Source organism: Tursiops truncatus, chromosome 15, assembly GCF_011762595.2.
Source record: "Tursiops truncatus isolate mTurTru1 chromosome 15, mTurTru1.mat.Y, whole genome shotgun sequence".
Classification (NCBI taxonomy): Eukaryota; Metazoa; Chordata; class Mammalia; order Artiodactyla; family Delphinidae; genus Tursiops; species Tursiops truncatus.
The window spans coordinates 4,766,267-4,786,598 of record NC_047048.1 but is presented as its reverse complement, the minus strand read 5'-3'; the positions used below and the strand labels follow the sequence as shown (position 1 = coordinate 4,786,598).

At 46.1% G+C, this 20,332-nt stretch overlaps 1 protein-coding gene across 3 annotated transcripts in view; it reads right to left on the bottom strand.

Moving 5' to 3' along the window:
- CYTH3 (cytohesin 3) overlaps positions 1 to 20,332 on the bottom strand; it is a 90,544-nt gene that overhangs the window by 16,120 nt on the left and 54,092 nt on the right. For 2 of the 3 annotated variants that reach the window (XM_033840886.2, XM_033840884.2), the window contains exons 2-4: positions 9,344 to 9,426; positions 6,984 to 7,048; positions 6,459 to 6,525 (exon numbers count right to left, since the gene is read on the bottom strand). In XM_033840886.2, the coding sequence (XP_033696777.1) occupies positions 6,459 to 6,525; positions 6,984 to 7,048; positions 9,344 to 9,426 (215 nt within the window). Of the gene's footprint in view, positions 1 to 2,047; positions 2,215 to 6,458; positions 6,526 to 6,983; positions 7,049 to 9,343; positions 9,427 to 20,332 lie in introns of those variants that run through there. The other variant, XM_073791888.1, reaches the window with a different exon arrangement.

Genomic DNA, 20,332 nt, shown 5'->3' with positions numbered 1-20,332 from the left:
GCCACTCGACGCCCTGCGGCCACCTCCGCCGTGAGAAGACAGCCCGCTGCATAAGCTCTCTTCACGGATGTGCAGCCACCTGTGGCTGAACAGGTGACCAGTCACCATGCCACTGAGCACACAGCAGTCAAATCCACACCCGTGGAAGGACCTACGGAGACCAGCCCAACAGTCTCTATGAACGGATGCAGAGGGGCTGCTGGGCCCGAACTATCGCTTCTGTCTCACGGGAAGCCCTAATAATAGCAAAAATTTACCTCGGGCAGAGCTTCTGAGCTGGTTTCAAAATACATGTTGGAAAGCTTGTAAGGGAAGAGGGGATTCTGCCCAGAAGCTGTTTCTACAAATGCAGCTAACAGCCTAAGGGCCCAAGACCAGGGATCCCTCATGCCCCATGAATGCATCTGAAGGGTCTATTCATTTTTTTAAACACATGAATGTCCACAGCAGCCTCATTCAGAATTTCTAAGAACAGGAAACAACCCAACAGTGGGTCAGTAAGAGAACCGACAAGTACATTGTAGCACGTTCACATGATGGAAGACTACAGCACGAGATGGAATAAACAATAGCACAGATGAATCTACAGACGTGACATGGATAAAAGGACTCAGCATATTGTAATTCCACCTACGTCAATTTTTTAAAAGGTAACACTCATCTCTGCTGATAGCTCAGCATTCATTCCCTAGGAGGAGACGCCAGGAAGGTGCCCTGTGGCGTCCCACAGCTGCGTCTTGTTCCGGGTTGTGGTCACATGAGTGTTTAAATTTGTTAAAATTCTTCAAGCTGTACATTTAAATTTGTGCACCATGTTATTCTTCAAAAAAAAAAAAGTTTACCAAAAAAAACTAAGTCTGACAATCTTAAATTAACTGCCCTATATTTCTGGTGGGAGCGTAAGTGGGTACAGCCACCTGGGTATCATCTTCCAAATCTGAAGACACACACACACTGGAACAAAGCATTCTGATCCTAGGTGTGCACTGTCCTCACCCAAATTCCGGAAAACAAGGCCTCGGACAAGGGCGGTGCTGGCGCTACTTACTCAGGGGACATGACGCCACACCCAGGTGCCCATGGAGCAAGGCGAGGGGAGACTGCAGGGCTGGGGATGCCCTCAGGGCTCTGTGAGGGAGGGGAGCTCTGTGAAGCTGGGCAGAGGCTCCAAGTCTGACCTAAAAGCCCTGCCAAGAGGCCAGAGGCAGAGCTGCCCCCAGCTGCCTCGATGGAGCCCTTGGAGTCCTTGTCGTGAGGACTCACAGGCTGGCTGTGGGTGGAGACAGGAGACTCTGCCGCTCCCAACACGGTAGGGGCAGGGGAGAGGGCCTCCCAGGAGCCAGAGGTCAGGGACAAAGGGACCAGCAGAAGCAGAGGCTCCCTGGGGGATCGAGGCTCACATCGGGGTGACAGTTCTGGCCTGGTCTTTCGTGACCACTTCGGCTGTGATACCAGTGAGGGTGGTGGCCCAGCAGCCAGCCTCCCTTCTGCGGATGCTACCTGGCTGTGTGTCCTCAGCGGGGCCGAGGCTGCAAGAGGGTCTTGCATCCTTCCGACCCTGCTCTCTCCCCACCCTGCCGGCTGTCTGCAGAGTCATCCGACCGGCAATCTCCGCGGCCAAGGGGCCCCGGCAACCCCCTCAGCCTGTGTCCCCCGGAACTGAACGGGCTGCGGATGAGGCTTTCCTGGATTCTTCCAGGTGCACACGACCTGCTCTAAAACCCAACGCTCCCCAATCACTCGGATCCGAGAGGAAGCGTCACCTAGCCACCTCCCAGGATCCGGGACGGCAGACGGGCTCGGCACAAGGGGGTCCCTTCTGTGCTTAACCATCACGTAAGGCGGGCAGAGGAGGCCCCGAGGGAAGCCTGAGTTCCCTGTGCAAGAGACGGAGGCCCTCCCTGGTCACGGAGAACACGGAGCCGCTGGCGTGAGCCCAGGCCACAGGCAGAGAGAGCAGCTGCGAAGGAGAAAGGGGCCGGCTGCACCTGGGAGGGGATGAGACAGAGCAGAGGAAGAGGCCTGCTCTCGGCCTGAGGACACGCACCCCTGTCCAGAGAGGAGGAGACGTCACACGCCGGGAGGGATGCAGCCACGGGCAAGGATGCTGGCAGCCCCGGGAGCTGCGAGAGGCTGCAGCAGAGGCTCCCTTGGAGCCTCGGGAAGGAACAGGCCCCACCCACACCTGGGCTTCGGGCTTCCGGGCTCCCGAACTGCGAGAGAATGAGTTTCTGTTGATTGAAGCCACCAAGGTTGTGGCGGTTTGTTACGGCAGCCCTAGAAAACAGATACATCAGGTAAACGCTAATGATTCAGAAGTCCTATTTTATTGCTATTTTTAGTGGCGACTCTTAATTTTAACAAATTTTTAAACTTATATTCATCTACCAACATCCAGAAAACCTTAGCCAGCTTTTAATTTCCTTCCTTTCCTTCTTGCTACTTACACATTGAGATAATCTGGGACTTAGCTTTTAAAAGTGTTCTCACAACAATCACTACGTAGACGTAACTGTAAGTTCTTCTGGTCTCTCTGCTCTTCTTTTTCTCAATCCCACATCTCGCCCTCGGGCTCACCTCCGGATCAGAGATGTACTACTCCAACTACTCCATTTCTGGCGCTCAGAGAAGGTCTTAGTGGTTAATTTAAATCACTTTTCCCCAGACTTCGGAAAACACGATTTCCCTGTTGTCCTTGATTCGCTGCTGCTGATGACGAGCTTGCTGTGATTTTGTTTCTTCTTAGAGAATCTGCTCTTTCCTTCCTGGAAATTTCTTACACTTCTCTTAATCCACAGGTTTCCTGATATCTTACTCAATATATCTATGCATATAGGTCTTTAAGAAATGTACCCTGCTTGGCATTTGGTGATCCCTTTGAATTTGAGGACTTGATCTTAATCTAGTTCTGATATATCCAATATTTTTTTGGAAATATTTCTTCCACTCCAGTTTCTTTATTTTAATTTATTTTTTTTTTACTATTATTTTTTAAATTTATTTATTTGGCTGCCTTGGGTCTTCGTTGCTGTGCGCAGGCTTTCTCTAGTTGCTGCGAACGGGGGCTACTCTTGGTTGCGGTGTACAGGCTTCTCATTGTGGTGGCTTCTCTTGTTGCGGAGCAGGGGCTCTAGGCACGTGGGCCTCAGTAGCTGTGGCACACGGGCTCAGTAGTTGTGGCTCAGGGGCTCTGAAGCGCAGGCTCAATAGTTGTGGCTCACAGGCTTAGTTGCTTTGCGGCATGTGGGATCTTCCCGGACCAGGGCTCAAACCCATGTCCCCTGCATTGGCAGGCGGATTCTTTTTTTTTTTTTTTAATTTATTTTTGGCTGTGTTGGGTCTTCGTTGCTGCACGCGGGCTTTCTCTGGTTGTGGCGAGCAGGGGCTACTCTTCATTGTGGTGCGCGGGCTTCTCATTGCAGTGGCTTCTCTCATTGTGGAGCACGGGCTCTAGGCGCACAGGCTTCAGTAGTTGCAGCACGCGGGCTCAGTGGTTGTGGCTCACGGGCTCTAGAGCACAGGCTCAGTAGTTGTGGCACACGAGCTTACTTGGTCCGTGGCATGTGGGATCTTCCAGGGCCAGGGATCGAACCTGTGTACCCTGCATCGGCAGGCGGACTCTCAACCACTGCGCCACCAGGGAAGCCCAATGTATTATGTTTTTAAAGGCACTTCTAGGAAGTTGGGAATAAAAGGGAGAGTCTGCCGAGTGTTTTCAGCTTCCTTGATCTCATCAACCGTCTCTCTTCTGTATTTATAAACCCAAGTGCTACTCCTGGGTATCCCCATACCCGAACAAGCCAAAGCTCCTTCCTCCTGGCCTGAAAGAACGAATTCACTCTGACAAGAGCCTCGTGTTTCACAATGTCACGTGGTTTAATAGGGGCCTGGGCCATGGCGGAGACGCAAGTTTGAATTGTGAGATCATCCGGTGCTGTTACAGACTGAATGCGTGTGTCCCCTGAAAATTCCCATGTTGAAGTCCTAATCCCCAATATGATGGTATTAGGAGGTGGGCCCTTTGGGAGGTGATTTGGGTTCGATGAGGTCATTTGGGCAGAGACCTGGTCTGATGGGATCAGTGTCCTTATAAGCAGAGATGCCAGAGAGCCTGACCCTCTCTGCCATGTGAGGACACAGCAACTGGACAGCCGTCTGCAAGCCAGGGAGAGGGTCCTCACCAGAACTTCACCATAATCTTGGACGTCCAGCCTCCAGAACTGTGAGAAAAATTAATCTGTGGCTTAAGGCACCCAGTGTACGGTGTTTTGTTATGACGGCTGGCATTGACTACAAGTGCTGAAACCAAGTCTACAAAACCAGAGAATTTTGATAATTATTCCCAGAAAAAGCAAACATGCAGACTAAATGTGTCAAGTGGTTTTTTCACACAACGTAATTACAAGTAAGTTGTCAAATGGAACCAAGAATTAATACTTCAAAAACTCTTTCAGGTGAACAGTAACACAAAACGAGGCCTGTGGCGCAATTCGCCGCAGCCCAGGCACAGCAGATCAAACACCCATGTCCGAGACGGGTCAGCAGACACCACGGGGCTGGCCAGGCGCCTGGGCCACCTAGGCTGGGCTCAAGGCCACCTACGAACCAACCCCAGAGTCTGCCAGAGCCCAGGAAGCACCACAGTTCCAGGCATGAGTCTCAGAGTCGGGTTCTGTGCTCCCTGGCCGCTCCCCAGCTGTGACACAGGAATTAAGATGGAACCACCCTCAGGAGGTCGTCACAGGGACTAAAGTCTACCAGGCCACATGCTTCCTTAGCACAGCTCCTGACAGAGCTACTTCTCAATAAACGTTAGCCATTATTATTGTAAATCTGACACACAGTATATGTGAAATAAGACAACAGGCAAGACCCTGATGGTGAGGACTTCAGGCACCGCTCAAAGCAAGTACTTATTTGTCTGTTTCGAGAGAAGATCTGAATCTCCCCCATGAACTGAATGGCGTGCTACCCTGCACTGCACTTGAAAATTTAAGGCCCAGTTTTTAAACCGTCCTCGTTAGACCGTCTCTCTCCTGAGATGCTTCCAATGCTTATTACATCTGCTGATAATTCTACTCTATAAACTCAACTTCTAAAAAAAAAAAAGACTGTTACTAATCCCAAATATCAAATTATTACCCAATTCACAATTTGAATTGTTCTCACTGACAATCTGGAGTTGATTTATACCCTGTAAGCAGAGAATTAGGAAGCAACAGGAAAACTTTCACAGTGGCCAGAGTACCCGGGTTAAACAGAGATCCTCTTGTGCTGCAGCCCTGCTAATATCTTGACAAAACCCAAATTTGCAAACCTTGAATAGGGAAAAGTGGTATGTATATCTTTAAATAACATCTGCAACTGTGCTTGCACCTACAGATGTAAATTTACAGATCTGAGATCTTGCGCAGTGTAATTCCAGCCATCAGCAAACATTTGCCGAATGAACAAATAATTAAGTAATTAGTACAGAGATGCCAGGAAAAACAAGGAAGACGTTAGAAGTGAACACAAATTAAAGACCAGTGAGGGGACTTCCCTGGTGGGGCAGTGGATAAGACTCCACACTCCCAATGCAGGGGGCCTGATCGAACCAGGGTTCGATCCCTGGTCAGGGAACTAGATCCCACATGCATACCGCAACTAAGAGTTCGCATGCCACAACTAAGGAGCCCACCTGCCGCAACTAAGATCTGGTGCAACCAACCAACCAACCAAACAACAACAAAAAAAGACCAGTGAGGAATGAAGTCACCGGCAGGGAGGGCCTGAGGCCACCTCTCTGTGGACAACGTCTCTCCTCTCCTCTCCTCGACCATGAACCTTAGCGGCTGATCAGGTCCACTCTTCTCAAAACCAAAACGATGTTACGACTGAGCCATGTGTTCCACAAAGCTTTATAGGTTCAGCTAATAGGTCCTTTAGCTCAAATCTCAAAAACAAGATGCTACATGTTGCAGGTTTCATTTCTTGGGGGGTGCTTTCCTAGAAAATCCAACTTGAGGAAAGATATTGGCTTAAATCTGGAGTCGCTTGGTCTTTCAGACAGATGTCTTCTTTTTAAGGTAAATGAAAGGAAGGAAGACCTCTCCCTTGAACCTTTTAACCCCCTAGACCATAAAATCTACCGTCTCTGCCCCGATGGGCCATGCGACTCCCTGGCCTGGGGCTCCTGAGGGCCAGCAAAAACCTCGGCCCGGAGGAACCAAGGAACTGAGCGTCAGGCAGCTCCTGTGAGGCCAGCCCCGACTTGGAACTTCCCAAAGAAAGGCCTCCTGGTCCAGGGACTTCTGCTGCCCCCGCTCATCAGCAGCTCCCTTTGTGGTAAAACTGAACTCAGTGTCTTTATGAGGTATATGCCCACCCTCGTCCAAGAGGGAGCACGTCTTTAAAATCGATCAATCCATCCATCCATCAGTCTCTCACAGGCCAGAAAAGTGAAGACGTTCTCTTACCTTTTTGGGATCCATGTTGAATTTCTTCCTTCCCATGGCTATCTGCTTGTTCCTCTGAGTAGTTTTGCTGTGTGTTTGAACGAATTAAGAAGTCGTTACTGGACGTTTGCACAAAGCACCGGGAGCTCACATCCCCTCCCAGGAGGACAACTCGGGAAAGGAAAGGGCACAGGCCCCCAGGTCCCCCTGCCCAGGTGGAAGCAGCAGAGGTACGGCCACTGCAGCTCTTTTCTTTCACAGTTGCTAACTTGTTCAGCAAAAGCAGAGCTTCTTGTTACACAGAAAGGTCATGTCTGGGCAGGGTGTTCTGAGGGGCCTGCGCGGCTTTCTCAACTACAAGGCCTGACGGTGAACTGGACCACGTGGGGAAGGGAGAAGCAGGGAAGACGAGGGGGGCGGAGGAGGAGGACGAGGCCCTGACAGGCTCCCCCCGCTGCCTAGCCCCAAAGCCCGCTCCGCCGTGGCCACCACAGCGTCACGAGCTCGGCTGGAGGGTGACCTGAAGGTGCAGCCACAGCTGCTCACCTCTCCTCCACGGACGTGAGGTTGTCGATCTCCGTCATCACTTCCGCGATTTCATATTTCAGCCTCTGTCGAGAGAGAAAGAAAGAAAGAAAGCGTTGTGGGGGTGAGAGAGGGGGTCTCCACCTTCAGAGACCTTTTAGCCCCCCAGGTGCAAGGTCCCCTCAGGTCTCATCGGGGCATCACAGGTATGGAGAAACCAGCACTGCTTATGGACACAGAGAGTCTCGTAGTCAGAGCCACGCCAACTCACGAGCAAACAAAATTACTGTTTGTCCACCTCCCATCAGAACGAGAGCAGAGGGGTCCCGCAGGCAGATCCTCCCGCAGGCAGATCCTGGAGTGTGTGTGTGTAAAATCAAGAAGGGACCCTGGGGAGAACGTCACAGGTGTAAAAAGATACCAACAGCAAAAGGAAAGCAATGAGTCCCGTTATACGTCACCCACACACGCCCACCTGCCTTCGCCGGCACCTGACTTCTTGGGAAGACCTGGGGCGAGGCTTAAACTCGAGTCAGGTCAGTATCGGGCCTCCAACCACCGTCTCAGGATGATCTGTCACTTTCCATGAGACGAGGCACTGTGGACAGAGCCCAGGAGGTGACAACGATCTTGCCTGGGGCCCTCGGACAGGCCAAGGACCCCAGAAGGGACAGACTCCCTACCGCTTACTGGCTGAGACAGCTCTGACCTCCTGGGCCTCGGCATCCTCGACTCAGAAGTGAGGTCGCTGGAGCTGCACAAGGCTCCATGGGCACTATTATTGCTAACGTCCAAATCGGAACGTCAGCCTTACAATATGTTCTTATTCTTCAACCAAAGCTCACGTTCTGGGTTATCTGATTTTTCTGAGAATGACGGGTAACCTTAGAAGAAAAAGTTTCATGAATTATCTCTCAAATACAAAGAGCTTTTTATTCAGACCCTATGATCTCAGGTGCCAAGAAACTTCAGGCTCACACCGTGAGCCCCCAGAAAGGAGCTACTGTCTGGACACAGCTCGGTTCCGCAGCAAGTGGCCGGGGAGGCCACATTGACTTTGGCGGGACAACGGTTAGGAAGCTTCCCAGGGAGTAGCCACATGTGCAGTCGACTTCCCGAGGAAGCCCCAGACGGGAGCCGCGAGCGCTGCCCCTCTGCATCATTTCTGCAGCTGTTACAGACGCTCCGACTCGGAGACTGTGGCTTGACTCCTCTGGGTCTCCCATGGGACCCCCTCCACCCTGTCCTCTGAGCACACAAGTGTGGAAAGTGCAACGGTTGGCTGTCTGTGTCTTGTCCGTCACTCTACTCCCACCAGCTAGTAGGTGCTCGGTGCACAGCTAGAACTCAATGTATGTTTAGTCCATTATTCAAAGGACACCTGAGTGCCAACCATGTGCCAGGCAGCATGCCAGGGACCCTGGTAGACGAAGCGGGGCCTCGCCATAGACTTCCGGGAGCAGTACGTGTGCAGGCGCCACTGCCGTGTGAAGACGCCCTTCGTGACTGCAGAGTCACACATCGCTCGCCCGTGACTCCAGGCATGACTTCTCTTCCAATGAGTCCACGCCGCCCCGTGAGCACGAGCTCTGCTTCACCAGCCTGGGTAACTCTTACGCTCCGCCTCTCCATATGGTTCGGATAAACGCATACTAAATACCCACTTTTTTACATTTTCATGAAGCTACTTGATTTACAATTTTTAAAAAAATTTGTTTTATTGAAGTATAGTTGATTTACAATGCTGTGTTAATTTCTGCTGTACAGCAAAGTGGTTCAGCGACACACACACACACACACACATATATATATTCTTTTTCCTTTTCTTTTCCATTCGGGTTTATCACAGGATATTGAATACAGCTCCCTGTGCACTACAGTAGGACCTTGTTGTTTATCCTTTTTTTTTTTTTAATTGGAGTATAGTTGCTTTATACTGCTATGTCAGTTTCTGCTGTACATCAAAGTGAATCAGCCATACATGTACATATATTCCCTCTTTTTTGGATTTTCTTCCCATTTAGGTCACCACAGAGCACCAAGTAGAGTTCCCTGTGCTATACAGTAGGCTCTCATCAGTTACCTGTTTTATAGTAGTGTATATATGTCAATCCCAATTTCCCAATTCATCCAACCCCCCGCCCTTTCCCCCTTGGTATCCATGTTTGTTCTCTACGTCTGTGTCACTATTTCTGCTTTGCCCATAAGATCATCGGTACCATTTTTCTAGATTCCACATACGTGCGTTAATATACGATATTTGTTTTTCTCTTTCTGACTTACTTCACTCTGTATGACCGTATCTAGGTCCATCCACGTCTCTGCAAACGACGTGATTTACAATTTTACCTAAGAGCAAAAACTAAAAGACATTTTTTTACCTCGATGTCATCAATAAGTTCCTTTTTTCTTCGACGAATGTCTAAAAGTTCTTCTCTCTCTTCTAATGAGAGGTCTTCAGGCACTGAAAGAAAAAAAAAATCAAGTTAAACAAGTAAACAACAGCTACTCCAGAGAACAATGTGCCAACTTCTGGTGAGGCTGAAGGCGGGTATACGTACAAGCCAGCGATTCTGTGTGTAGGTATTATCCCAAGGAACCCTCGCTTACAGACCACATGTGAGATATTCACAGCAGCATTGTTTTAATAGAAAAACAACCTAAGTTTCCACTAATAAGAAAATGAACAAACTGTGGCATATTTATGAAACAGAATCCCACACAATTAACAATGGCTGAACTCAGTCTTCCAACACACATGAAACCCACAAGTGAAAAGAAGATAAAAGGAGGCTGAAGACATACACTGTGCATGACACCTTCCACAGAGGGATGACATACACATACGCGGAGCATAAGTAAATGCACAGAAATGATCAACGCCACATTCCTTTTTTTTTAATGGCAGTTTTTTGGGTTTTTTTAAAAATATTTATTTACTTTTGGCTGCGTTGGATCTTAGTTGTGACGTGCGGGCTCCAGAGCATGTGGGCTCTGTAGTTGTGGCACATGGGCTTGCTAGTTGTGGCACGCGGGCTTGCTAGTTGTGGCACGCGGGCTTAGTTGCTCCACGGCATGTGGGACCTTAGTTCCCCGACCAGGGATCGAACCCACGTCCCCTGCATTGGCAGGCGGATCCTTAACCACTGTGTCACCAGGGAAGTCCCTCAACACCACATTCTTGATAGTGGTTCCTTCTGAGAAGGTTGGCTGTGAGGAAATACATTCCAGAACGATATTAGGGAACGTCAATGCAGTGGGTAAAGGTTGGCTGGTACATGGACATTTAATTTTAATTGACAGGGTTGTTCATTATATCCTTGCATTAATGATTAACCTCTGCAGTATTTTCCATTCCTACTATGTCTATATTCTCTTTTCCTTGTGCTAGAATTGGCTTTTATCTCATTAAGCTTTTCAGAGAAACAGCTTTTAATAATCCTCTACCTGTGTGTTTAATTTCTATTTCATTAATCTGTTTAAAGAAACAAAAGATTAAGAATCTGAGTAAATAGCAAGAGAACATGTAGAGCTTCTACAAACAAATTAAGATAATGTGATCGCGGTGCAGGGACAGACAAACGGACTGATGAACCAGAAGACAGTAGCCAGAAAAATACACACAGACTCACAGAAACTTGATTTACAACACAACTGACATTGCAGCTCAGAGAGACAGGGCAGACTCTTCTATGTATGTTACGTGCTGTATCAGTTATCTCCATGTAAAAAAAATGAAATTGAATTCCTGGTTATCATCGTATTTTTAATCGGTTCCAAGTAGAATAAAGGCTTAAATTCAAAAGGCAATAAATATTACACAATTTCTTAGGAAGAAAAATAGAAAATGTGTTTATAAATTCAGAGTAGGAAATTATACCACACCACCAAACACCCACCCCTGCTACCGCCAAATAACTTTGAGAGCAGCCATCATTATCCTAATTTTATAACTGAGAAAACTGAAGCCAAGAGACGTCTAATGATTTTCCCTGGTGACAGAGAAAAAATATTTGAAGAAGTACTGGGTAAAATGTTCCATATTTGATAAAAGACATGAATATACACATCCCAGGTGCTTGAACTCCCAGTAGGATAAACCCAAAGATCCACAAGGGCCCAGAGTACGCTACGGGCAGGCCCAGCAGCTCAAGTGTCATTAGGGACCCGCTCTTTCCATTCTATAGTCCAAAGTGTCAGCTTCATCGTAAAGCTGCTGCTAGCGGCTTCCAGAGGCTTCTTATTCATGCATGGGGTGGGGTGGGGAGACCCAGGTCAAGAGAAAATGTGAGAACCAGCAGAGAATGATGCATCCAAAACCAAGAAAGGAGAGAATTTCAAGAGGGAAAAACCCAACAACGTCAAATGCCACAGTAAAATAAAGAAGCAAGTGTGCAATTCTTGAACCTCCCAAGGAATTACTCTTACCAGCAAGCAAGCACCTTACTGCAATATAGAGAGAAATCAAAAACTAACCAGTTGGTTGACGCTATCCTGTTACGAAAAAAATAAATGCACCCAAAGAGTCAAATCGAGTCTGTCCAGTATGGACTGGGCTCCCAAAAGGGGCCTCATTTAAAAAAAAAAAATGTTCTGCTGAGTTCTCCGATGTAGCTATATGAAAACAAGAGTCTGAAAGGGTGCCACTCTAGTTCAATCATCAATAGACTTTGGTTTAAGAAAACCCACCTCCAGTTTTCTCCCCTCCAACCCTGATGATGAGTAGGGTTGGCTGATAACAGTGAAGGTACATTTTAAGTGAATCTAAACACCAGAATGATTTAACTCAAGAATCATGATCTTTAATGGATTTCCTTGATTTTCTCTCAGTAATGCCCAACTTTTCCTATCCCTTTAAGGCCCTAAAGAGTTAAAGTACTGACCATTTACTTTACCCGTAATTCTGACCAGAATTTGCATGTCTAAAAGAAAGACAAATTCTGTAAGGTGGGATAACGATATTGTGATTATGTTTAAAAAAAAAGTCTTTATTCATGCTGTAGAATTTAGGAATTGTAATATTATTACATCTGGACTTTACTTTGAAATAGTTCAGCAAAAAATTAATCAAGCAAAACGATAAGTGTTAAATCTATTTGATGGATATATGGGCATTCATTACCTATTTTATACTCTAAGGGTTTGGAATTGATTGATTGATTGATTGCTGAATTGGGTCTTCGTTGCTGCGCACGGGCTTTTCTCTAGTTGCGTTGAGCGGGGGCTACTCTTTGTTGTCGTGCGGGGGCTACTCATTGCAGTGGCTTCTCTTGTTGTGGAGCACGGGCTCTAGGCGCATGGGCTTCAGTAGCTGTGGCGCACAGGCTTAGCTGCTCCACGGCATGTGGAATCTTCCCGGACCAGGGCTCGAACCCGTGTCCCCTGCATTGGCAGGCGGATTCTTAACCACTGCGCCACCAGGGAAGTCCTGGAATTTTTCATAAGTTAAAAAAAAAGTTTCAAGTATCAACGGCCAGTAGCACCCTTTCAGGGTATGTGGCTAAAGTATTAATGAAAAACAATGGAATGTTTCCTGGCACATTTTAAAGAATAAATAAAAAGAATACAAGTATATAATGAAATACTCAGGACCAATCTCTGTACAGCTGTCACTTGAATATCTTGATGTCCTACTAGTTCTTTTAACTCCCTGAATGTACGGTGAATACCAGCATTTTGCTGGTATCCAGTGAAATTCTATCAGCATCTCTCTGCCTTCAAAATAACTCTGCAGCCACACAGTCCGCTCACACACAGATGATCTCACGCACGCGAGTGCCATGGGAAAAAAACGGGAAGGTGAGCCATGTTCGGAGAAGGCGTTCTTAACTAGCAAGACCTTTCCCACAACTCAGCAGTCTTCTCCCAATGAAGGCAAAAATCAGGTCTGGTTCACTTTATCATCCACATTTTGTCACTTTGACATGGTTAGGTAAGATGAAACGGAAGTCTACAGCTGATTTAGTTTTTCTCCTAAGAAATCCAGTGGTTTATTTTTCCCAATTGAAAGAGTTCTACACGGATATGGTTATTACACACATACATACTCTCTGAAAACATACAAAAGGGCATCATACCATGAGAAATTTCCTTCCAACCTCAATAAAAGCTTTTTTTAAAAAAGCAAGTTAACTGGAACCCGCTGGTGAAATTCAGTGCAGTCGCTGCAGCTGATCACCGTCTTCCCGATTCTCCAGAGATAAGGGCCTTGCTTAAGCCTCACCACTTGGGGCCCACTTCTCATCTGCAGAATGACGGGAGGAGGTTAGCCACAACACAGCAGGTGTGGTTTCTACAAATATAAATGTTTTCACAGGGGAAAAGCAATGTGGAAAGATGTCAAGAAATTCCCCATTTTAGTACAAAGGTGTTGCCAGAGAGGTTTTAGATTAAGAATCAGGAGCAATCTGTGTAATTTAGTCCAGGCCCCTGCCTTTCTCGAGAAGGCACTGGTTTCCCACAAATGGAGGCTTGTGGGTGGGAGGTCTGTGTTTGGGGTTCATGATTTGTACGAGCTTAATTGAAGTACTTAGGTGGGAAGTTCTGCTTTCAGCCAAGACGAAGTAACAGGGATAGATTTACACTCCTGTCTGAAATGACTAAAACAATGGACACAGTTCTACACCCTGCCAGGTATCCTTCAAAAAGGAAGGTGAAACAAAATCATTTTCAGACATTAAAAACTTGAAAGAATTCATCACTAGTTGATCTGTACTACAGGAAACGTTTAAAAGTCCTGGGGTGGGGACTTCCGTGGTGGCGCAGTGGTTAGCAATCCACCTGCCAATGCAGGGGACACGGGTTCGAGCCCTGGCCGGGGAAGATCCCACATGCCATGGAGCAATTAAGCCCATGCGCCACAACTACTGAGCCTGTGTTCTAGAGCCTGCAACCCACAACTACTAAGCCCGCGTGCCAAGAGCCCGTGCTCCACAACAAGAGAAGCCACTGCAATGAGAAGCCCATGCACCACAACCAAGAGTAGCCCCCGCTCGCCGCAACTAGAGAAAGCCTGCACGCAGCCAACGAAGACCCAGCCAAAAATAAATAAATAAATAAATTTATATTAAAAAAAAAAAGCCCTGGGGTGGGGTGGGGGGTGGAGAGATACCAGATGAAAGTCTGTATCTACACGGAAGAATGGAAAATACTGTAAATGGTAACTATGTGGGTAAACATTTTCCCCTCATGATGTGAATCTCTTTAGAAGATTTACTGCTACTGTTCAAAGCAAAAATAACAAAGTGTATTGGGTTGGTAACACACATAAAAGTAAAGAGCACAAAGGCTGGGAAGGGAGAAATGAAAGTACACTGTTCCAGGGTTCTTACCCTGGATGTGAAGTGGTGTAATATTATTTGATAGTAGACTCTGATAAATTAAAGGTATATAATACCTAAAAAGCACTACTACTTAAAGACTAAAATAAACCACTAAGATAAAGCATGCAAAAAATATATTAATAAGAAACTGAGAATCATTACTTTATGATGTTTAATGAAATCTAAGATCCCATCAAATAGAAGATGAATCCTCCACGTTAGTGATTTCAAAATGTAGAAAATTTTGCAAATCAGAATCAATGGAAAAAGGGAGATTATCAGACATACTGACATCAAAGCATAAGCAAATGGTATCTCAAAGTGTTTTCTAATTTTCAAATTATATTAATAATCTATTTACCTAACAGATTCCAATCCACCAAGAAGCTGTAATTTGGTTCACGGCTATAAATATCAAATGACTCCCTTACAAATTTTACACACGCACATACACATACATATACACACACACACACACACACACACACGATCTTCCATAAAGTTAATCAGCAGTTCTCCTAGGGGAAGATAATGTTCCACAGATGTGAACTGTGGCCAGAAACCTTCACCTTGTTTTAGTCACTAAATGTCAAATGTGATAATTTAACAAATTTGATAATAGGTGATAAAACAGGGTTTCAAACAATCACTTGCACATGACCCACAACTGCATATTTCTGGTACCTAGTGCTAATGGAAACTGATGTCACTCAACCTTAATTTTACCTTGATTACTAATCAATACTAACTTTTTTGTTATTGTATGGTATTTTTCAGAGTTTTGGTCAATGCCATAGGACACTAAGAATTCTGGGAAAGCATGGGCTTGGCCTCTGGTCCCATTAATTCACTACATGGGAACTCTGTACTGGAGTGTGGTTTAACCCAAACAAATAATACCTACCTGGAACACTACAAAAACCGGTGACTTAAGCTGTTAAAGCAGGATGAGTTCCTAGCTACTACGAAGCAGTATGGTTTATACCAAGAACATAAAGGCAGGCTGTGGCCGTCGGCAGCTGTGCCTCTGGGTCTGGTCACCACCCAAGGGCTGTACGCCTTCAGCGAGGTGACGAAGCGGAGTCCAAATGGCTAACAGGGCCAGCAGTATGTCAACCACACCGGGGGCCAGGTCAGTGCAGGCTCCAGATCGCTAAAGCACTGCGACCAAACTGCAGCGGCAGCCTTTCTGCCAGGGACAAGGAAGGACAGAGTGTGCCTCGCGGGGAGAGAGGCGCTCTGGGAGGCCGGCTTTCTACGGGACAGGAAGGTCCTGGCCCCCACGGACCACTCAGCAGTCACCTCCTGTCACTCCCCCTCATCCTCCTTCGTGATCTTTCTTCGTCCCGGGACACTCATGCTTTTCCCAGCCTTCTTTGGATTAGGTGAAATACCCCTTTAGACAAACAAAAACTCAAGAGCTGGCCACCAGCACACCATCATTAAGGGAAATTCTGAAAGAATGAACTTCAATCAAGAGAAAAGACCCAAGATGGGAGGGGTGGGACACCAGAGGGAATCATGGGCACAGATTTACAGAAGGAAACCTAAAGAAAAAGTGACCACACAGGATGATAACGTCTCACAGAGTAAACAAGAGCCAGCGACACTAGGATGGAAACGGGAAGAGACATAACTTGCTCTCAAGTGCTTAGAGTTCCAAGGAGGAGAGCCTGCATCATTAGCTTCGACCTGGCAAGCTAAGAATCCATATTAAGATGTCTAGGCTGGTATGGAGGTTCCTTAAAAAACTACAAATAGAACCACCATACGACCCAGCAATCCCACTACTGGGCATCTACCCTGAGAAAACCATAATTCAAAAAGAGTCATGTACCACAATGTTCATTGCAGCTCTGTTTACAATAGCCAGGACATGGAAGCAACCTAAGTGTCCATCATCGGATGAATGGATAAGGAAGATGTGGCACATATATACAATGGAATACTACTCAGCCATAAAAGGAAACGAAACTGAGCTATTTGTAGTGAGGTGGATGAACCTAGAGTCTGTCATACAGAGTGAAGTAAGTCAGAAAGAGAAAGACAAATACCACATGCTAACACATATATGTGGAATTTAAGGGAAAAAAATGTCATGAAGAACCCAGGGGTAAGATGGGAATAAAGACACAGACCTACTAGAGAACGGACTTGAGGATATGGGGAGGGGGAAGGGTGAGCTGTGACAAAGCGAGAGAGAGGCATGGACATATATACACTACCAAACGTAAAACAGATAGCTGGTGGGAAGCAGCCGCATAGCACAGGGAGATCAGCTCGGTGCTCTGTCACCACCTAGAGGGGTGGGATAGGGAGGGTGGGAGGGAGGGAGACGCAAGAGGGAAGAGATATGGGAACATATGTACATGTATAACTGATTTACTTTGTTATAAAGCAGAAACTAACACACCACTGTAAAGCAATTATACTCCAATAAAGATGTAAAAAAAAAAAAAAAAAGTCTAGGCTAAGCAGCAAAGCAATGGAAATGGAGTTCAAAATGCCCAAACTGAGAAAGAGGAAGAAGAAAAACTGCAATGAGAAAAAAAATCCAAAACAACAAAGAGAAACAGAGAAAAACTGTTAGATATGTCAATTCTATCTCAATACAGCTGAAATTTTAAAAAGAAAAACCATTAGAAATACAAAATGCAAAATATGGGAGTAGGAGAAAAAAAAAAACTCCAAACATTGATTTTTACTGTGGAAGACTAAAGAAAGAGTCTGTGATACGGCACAGTTCCTCCCATCAGGAAGGTGGGAGGCTCGGGGACTTCCTTTGCCCAAGAGAGGGTGGCACAGAGGACACCATGCAGGACCCGGAACCCAGGCCTCGCACCCCTCCTGTCTGGGAACCCCAAGACCAGGTCCCGTGCTCCAGAGAAGCCCGGGTCAGCAAGCTTCTGAATGAAACCTACTGTGCTAAGACGCCACTGGCAGGGAGAGTCCAAGACATCCCAGCTGTTGCAGCCGCCTCGGCTGAGGCCCCGGACCTCAGGGAGGCAACTCAGCCCCGGCTGACCTGCCAGCTCCATGCAGCCACGGGAGTGGGTGGACCCAGACGAGAGCGGTCCATGAACTGCAAGCCAACTCCCAGAAACATGAGCAATAATAACCACTGCTGTTTTAAGCCAATTACTCTGGAATACTTTGTTATGAAATAACAAAGTCATAAGTAACTGATACATTTACAATGAACAGGAAAAAGGACCAAGTTTAAAAACCTGGACATAAAAAAATGCACAATGGAAAAACACCCAACTAAACGCTCTTTAAAAGAGGTTTATTTATTTATTTATTTTTGGCCTTTTTTATTGAGCCAAATATACACGACATAAAATTTACCATTTTAATCATTAAGTGTACAGTTCAGTGGCACTAAGTACATTCACAACGTTGTGCAACCATCGCCACTGCCTATTTCCAGAATTTCTCATCATCCCAAACAGAAGCTTTGTAACCATTGAACAGTAATTTCCCATCCTCAACCCCCAAGCCCTAACCGCTGGCTAGTGACCTCTTTTACACTCTACATCTCTCTGAATTTTCCTGTTCTAGGTGTATCATGTAAGTAGAACCATACAATATTTGTCCTTCTGTGTCTGGCTGATTTTACTTAGCACAATGTTTTCAAAGTTCGTCCATATTGTAGAATGTATCAGAATTTTATTCCTTTTTGCGGCTCAATAACTTTCCACAATGTTTAGCCACCATTTTGCTTCTCCATTCATCTACTGATGGATACTTGGGTTGTTTCTAAATTTCGGCTACTACGAACAATGCTGTTATAAACGTGAGTGTATAATTTTTGAAGTTTAAATCCACAAACATGGATTTGGTCCACAATCAAATATCATACTATATATCACCCCTCTTAGTACATCATGATACATGTTAATATGTTAAAGATTCCATGGAATCTGTAACCAGAAAAAGAAGCACCAACAACACTAATTGTATTAAACTGAGAGGATTCTTAACTGACGTGACCATGGACTCATCTTTTAAAAAATAGAACATCTCTATGCTGTGTAGCCTGCTGAACATAATTAAGGACAAACAGGCCTAGGTTTGTTTTTTTAAATTAATTTTTATTGGAGTATAGTTGCTTTACAATGTTGCGTTAGTTTCTGCTGTACAGCGAAGTGAATCAGTTATACACATACATATATCCACTCTTTTCTAGATTCCCTTCCCATTTAGGTCACCACAGAGCACTGAATAGAGTTCCCTGTGCTATACAGTAAGCTCTCATTAGTTATCTATTTTATATACAGTAGTGTATATATGTCAATCCCAATCTCCAAATTCATCCCACCCACCTTGGTAACCATAATTTTGTTCTCTACATCTGTGACTCTATTTCTACTCTGCAAAAAAAGTTCACCTGTACCATTTTTCTAGATACAAGAGGCTTATTTATTTTGGGGTGTGCTGGGTCTTCGTTGCTGCACGCGGGCTTTCTCTAGCTGTGGCAAGCAGGGGCTACTCTTTGCTGCGGTGCGTGGGATTCTCATTGCAGTGGCTTCTCTCGTTGCGGAGCACAGGCTCTAGGTGCGCGGGCTTCAGTAGTTGTGGTGCACAGGCTCGGTAGCTGTGGCTTGCTCTAGAGTGCAGGCTCAGTAGTTGTGGCGCACGGGCTTAGTTGCTCCGTGGCATGTGGGATCTTCCCAGACCAGGACTTGAACCCGTGTCCCCTGCATTGGGAGGTGGATTCTTTTTTTTTTTTTTTTGCGGTACACGGGCCTCTCACCGCTGTGGCCTCTCCCGCCGCGGAGCACAGGCTCTGGACGCGCAGGCCCAGCGGCCATGGCTCACGGGCCCAGCCGCCGCACGGCACGCGGGATCCTCCCAGACCAGGGCACGAACCCATGTCCCCTGCATCGGCAGGCGGACTCCCAACCACTGCGCCACCAGGGAAGCCCCCTGGGAGGTGGATTCTTAACCACTGTGCCACCAGGGAAGTCCCAAGGCTTATTTAAAATATAAGAACACATAACAATTGAAGGCAGAAGGGTAGGGAGTGATATACCAAAGGAAAACTGGTCCCGTGACATGAACACAGGCAAAACAGACTAAAGTCACTAGATACTGACATCGTTCCATTAATCACAAAATTAACAAGTCTGAACATATATGCAATTAACACAATAGCTTCAAAACGTATAAAGCAAAAATTGACAGGGTACACGTAAAAATGGACTCCTCCTAAAGGCAAAAAAAAAAGAAAAAAGAAAAAGCTATAGATTTGACTAATACAATTAACAAGCTGAACTAGTAGACATAATATGCTTCATCAATTTTAAGAGGTGCGTCTTTACGTCTCTGAAACCTAATGTGACATACAGAGGTCAATGGCTTCATATCTGTGAATACGTTTACGACTGCCAGGGGCACTACTGAAGTGCTTGCTACTCCTTGATGGTTCTGCTAAAAACACAATTTAAGAACCATTTCATAAAGAAATAAGAGGCTGACTATTGCTTCAAACCTTGCATTGGTACCCTCTAGTAAGATCAATAAAGTCTCAGTGTGAAAACCTGCAGAATTCGAACCCCGCCCCTCCCGGACGATACAGGAGGGCCCTTTAGAAGTGCTGTGCGCCTGTGCCTTGAGCAGCAGAGAGGACAGCACTGCTGTTTGTACTGCTTCTGACAAAAACGCAAACGCCTGCTCTGTGCAGAGAACGAGGCTCTGGTCCTAGGCTTTAAGGTGTACCTTAACCAACTTATTTTGCTCATATCTTACCTTCTATATGTATGGACAGTTAGTAAACGTTGTTTAGAAATCAATGCTTAAAGACGTTTAAAGAACTCTTCCCATCAGTATAAGTAAGAAAATTCTAAGTGAGAAGAAATCATTAAGTCTGGTTTAACTGACAGCTTCTTTTTCCCTTAATGGAACATAAAATAATGACGCACCTTACAACTGGTGGAGACACAGATTCAATCAGATCACTGCCCCCCCCAGCAGCTGTGCAAAATGCATTCTTTTCGGGGGCATGGGGAACATTTATGCAAACCGACTGTATACCGTCCATCAACA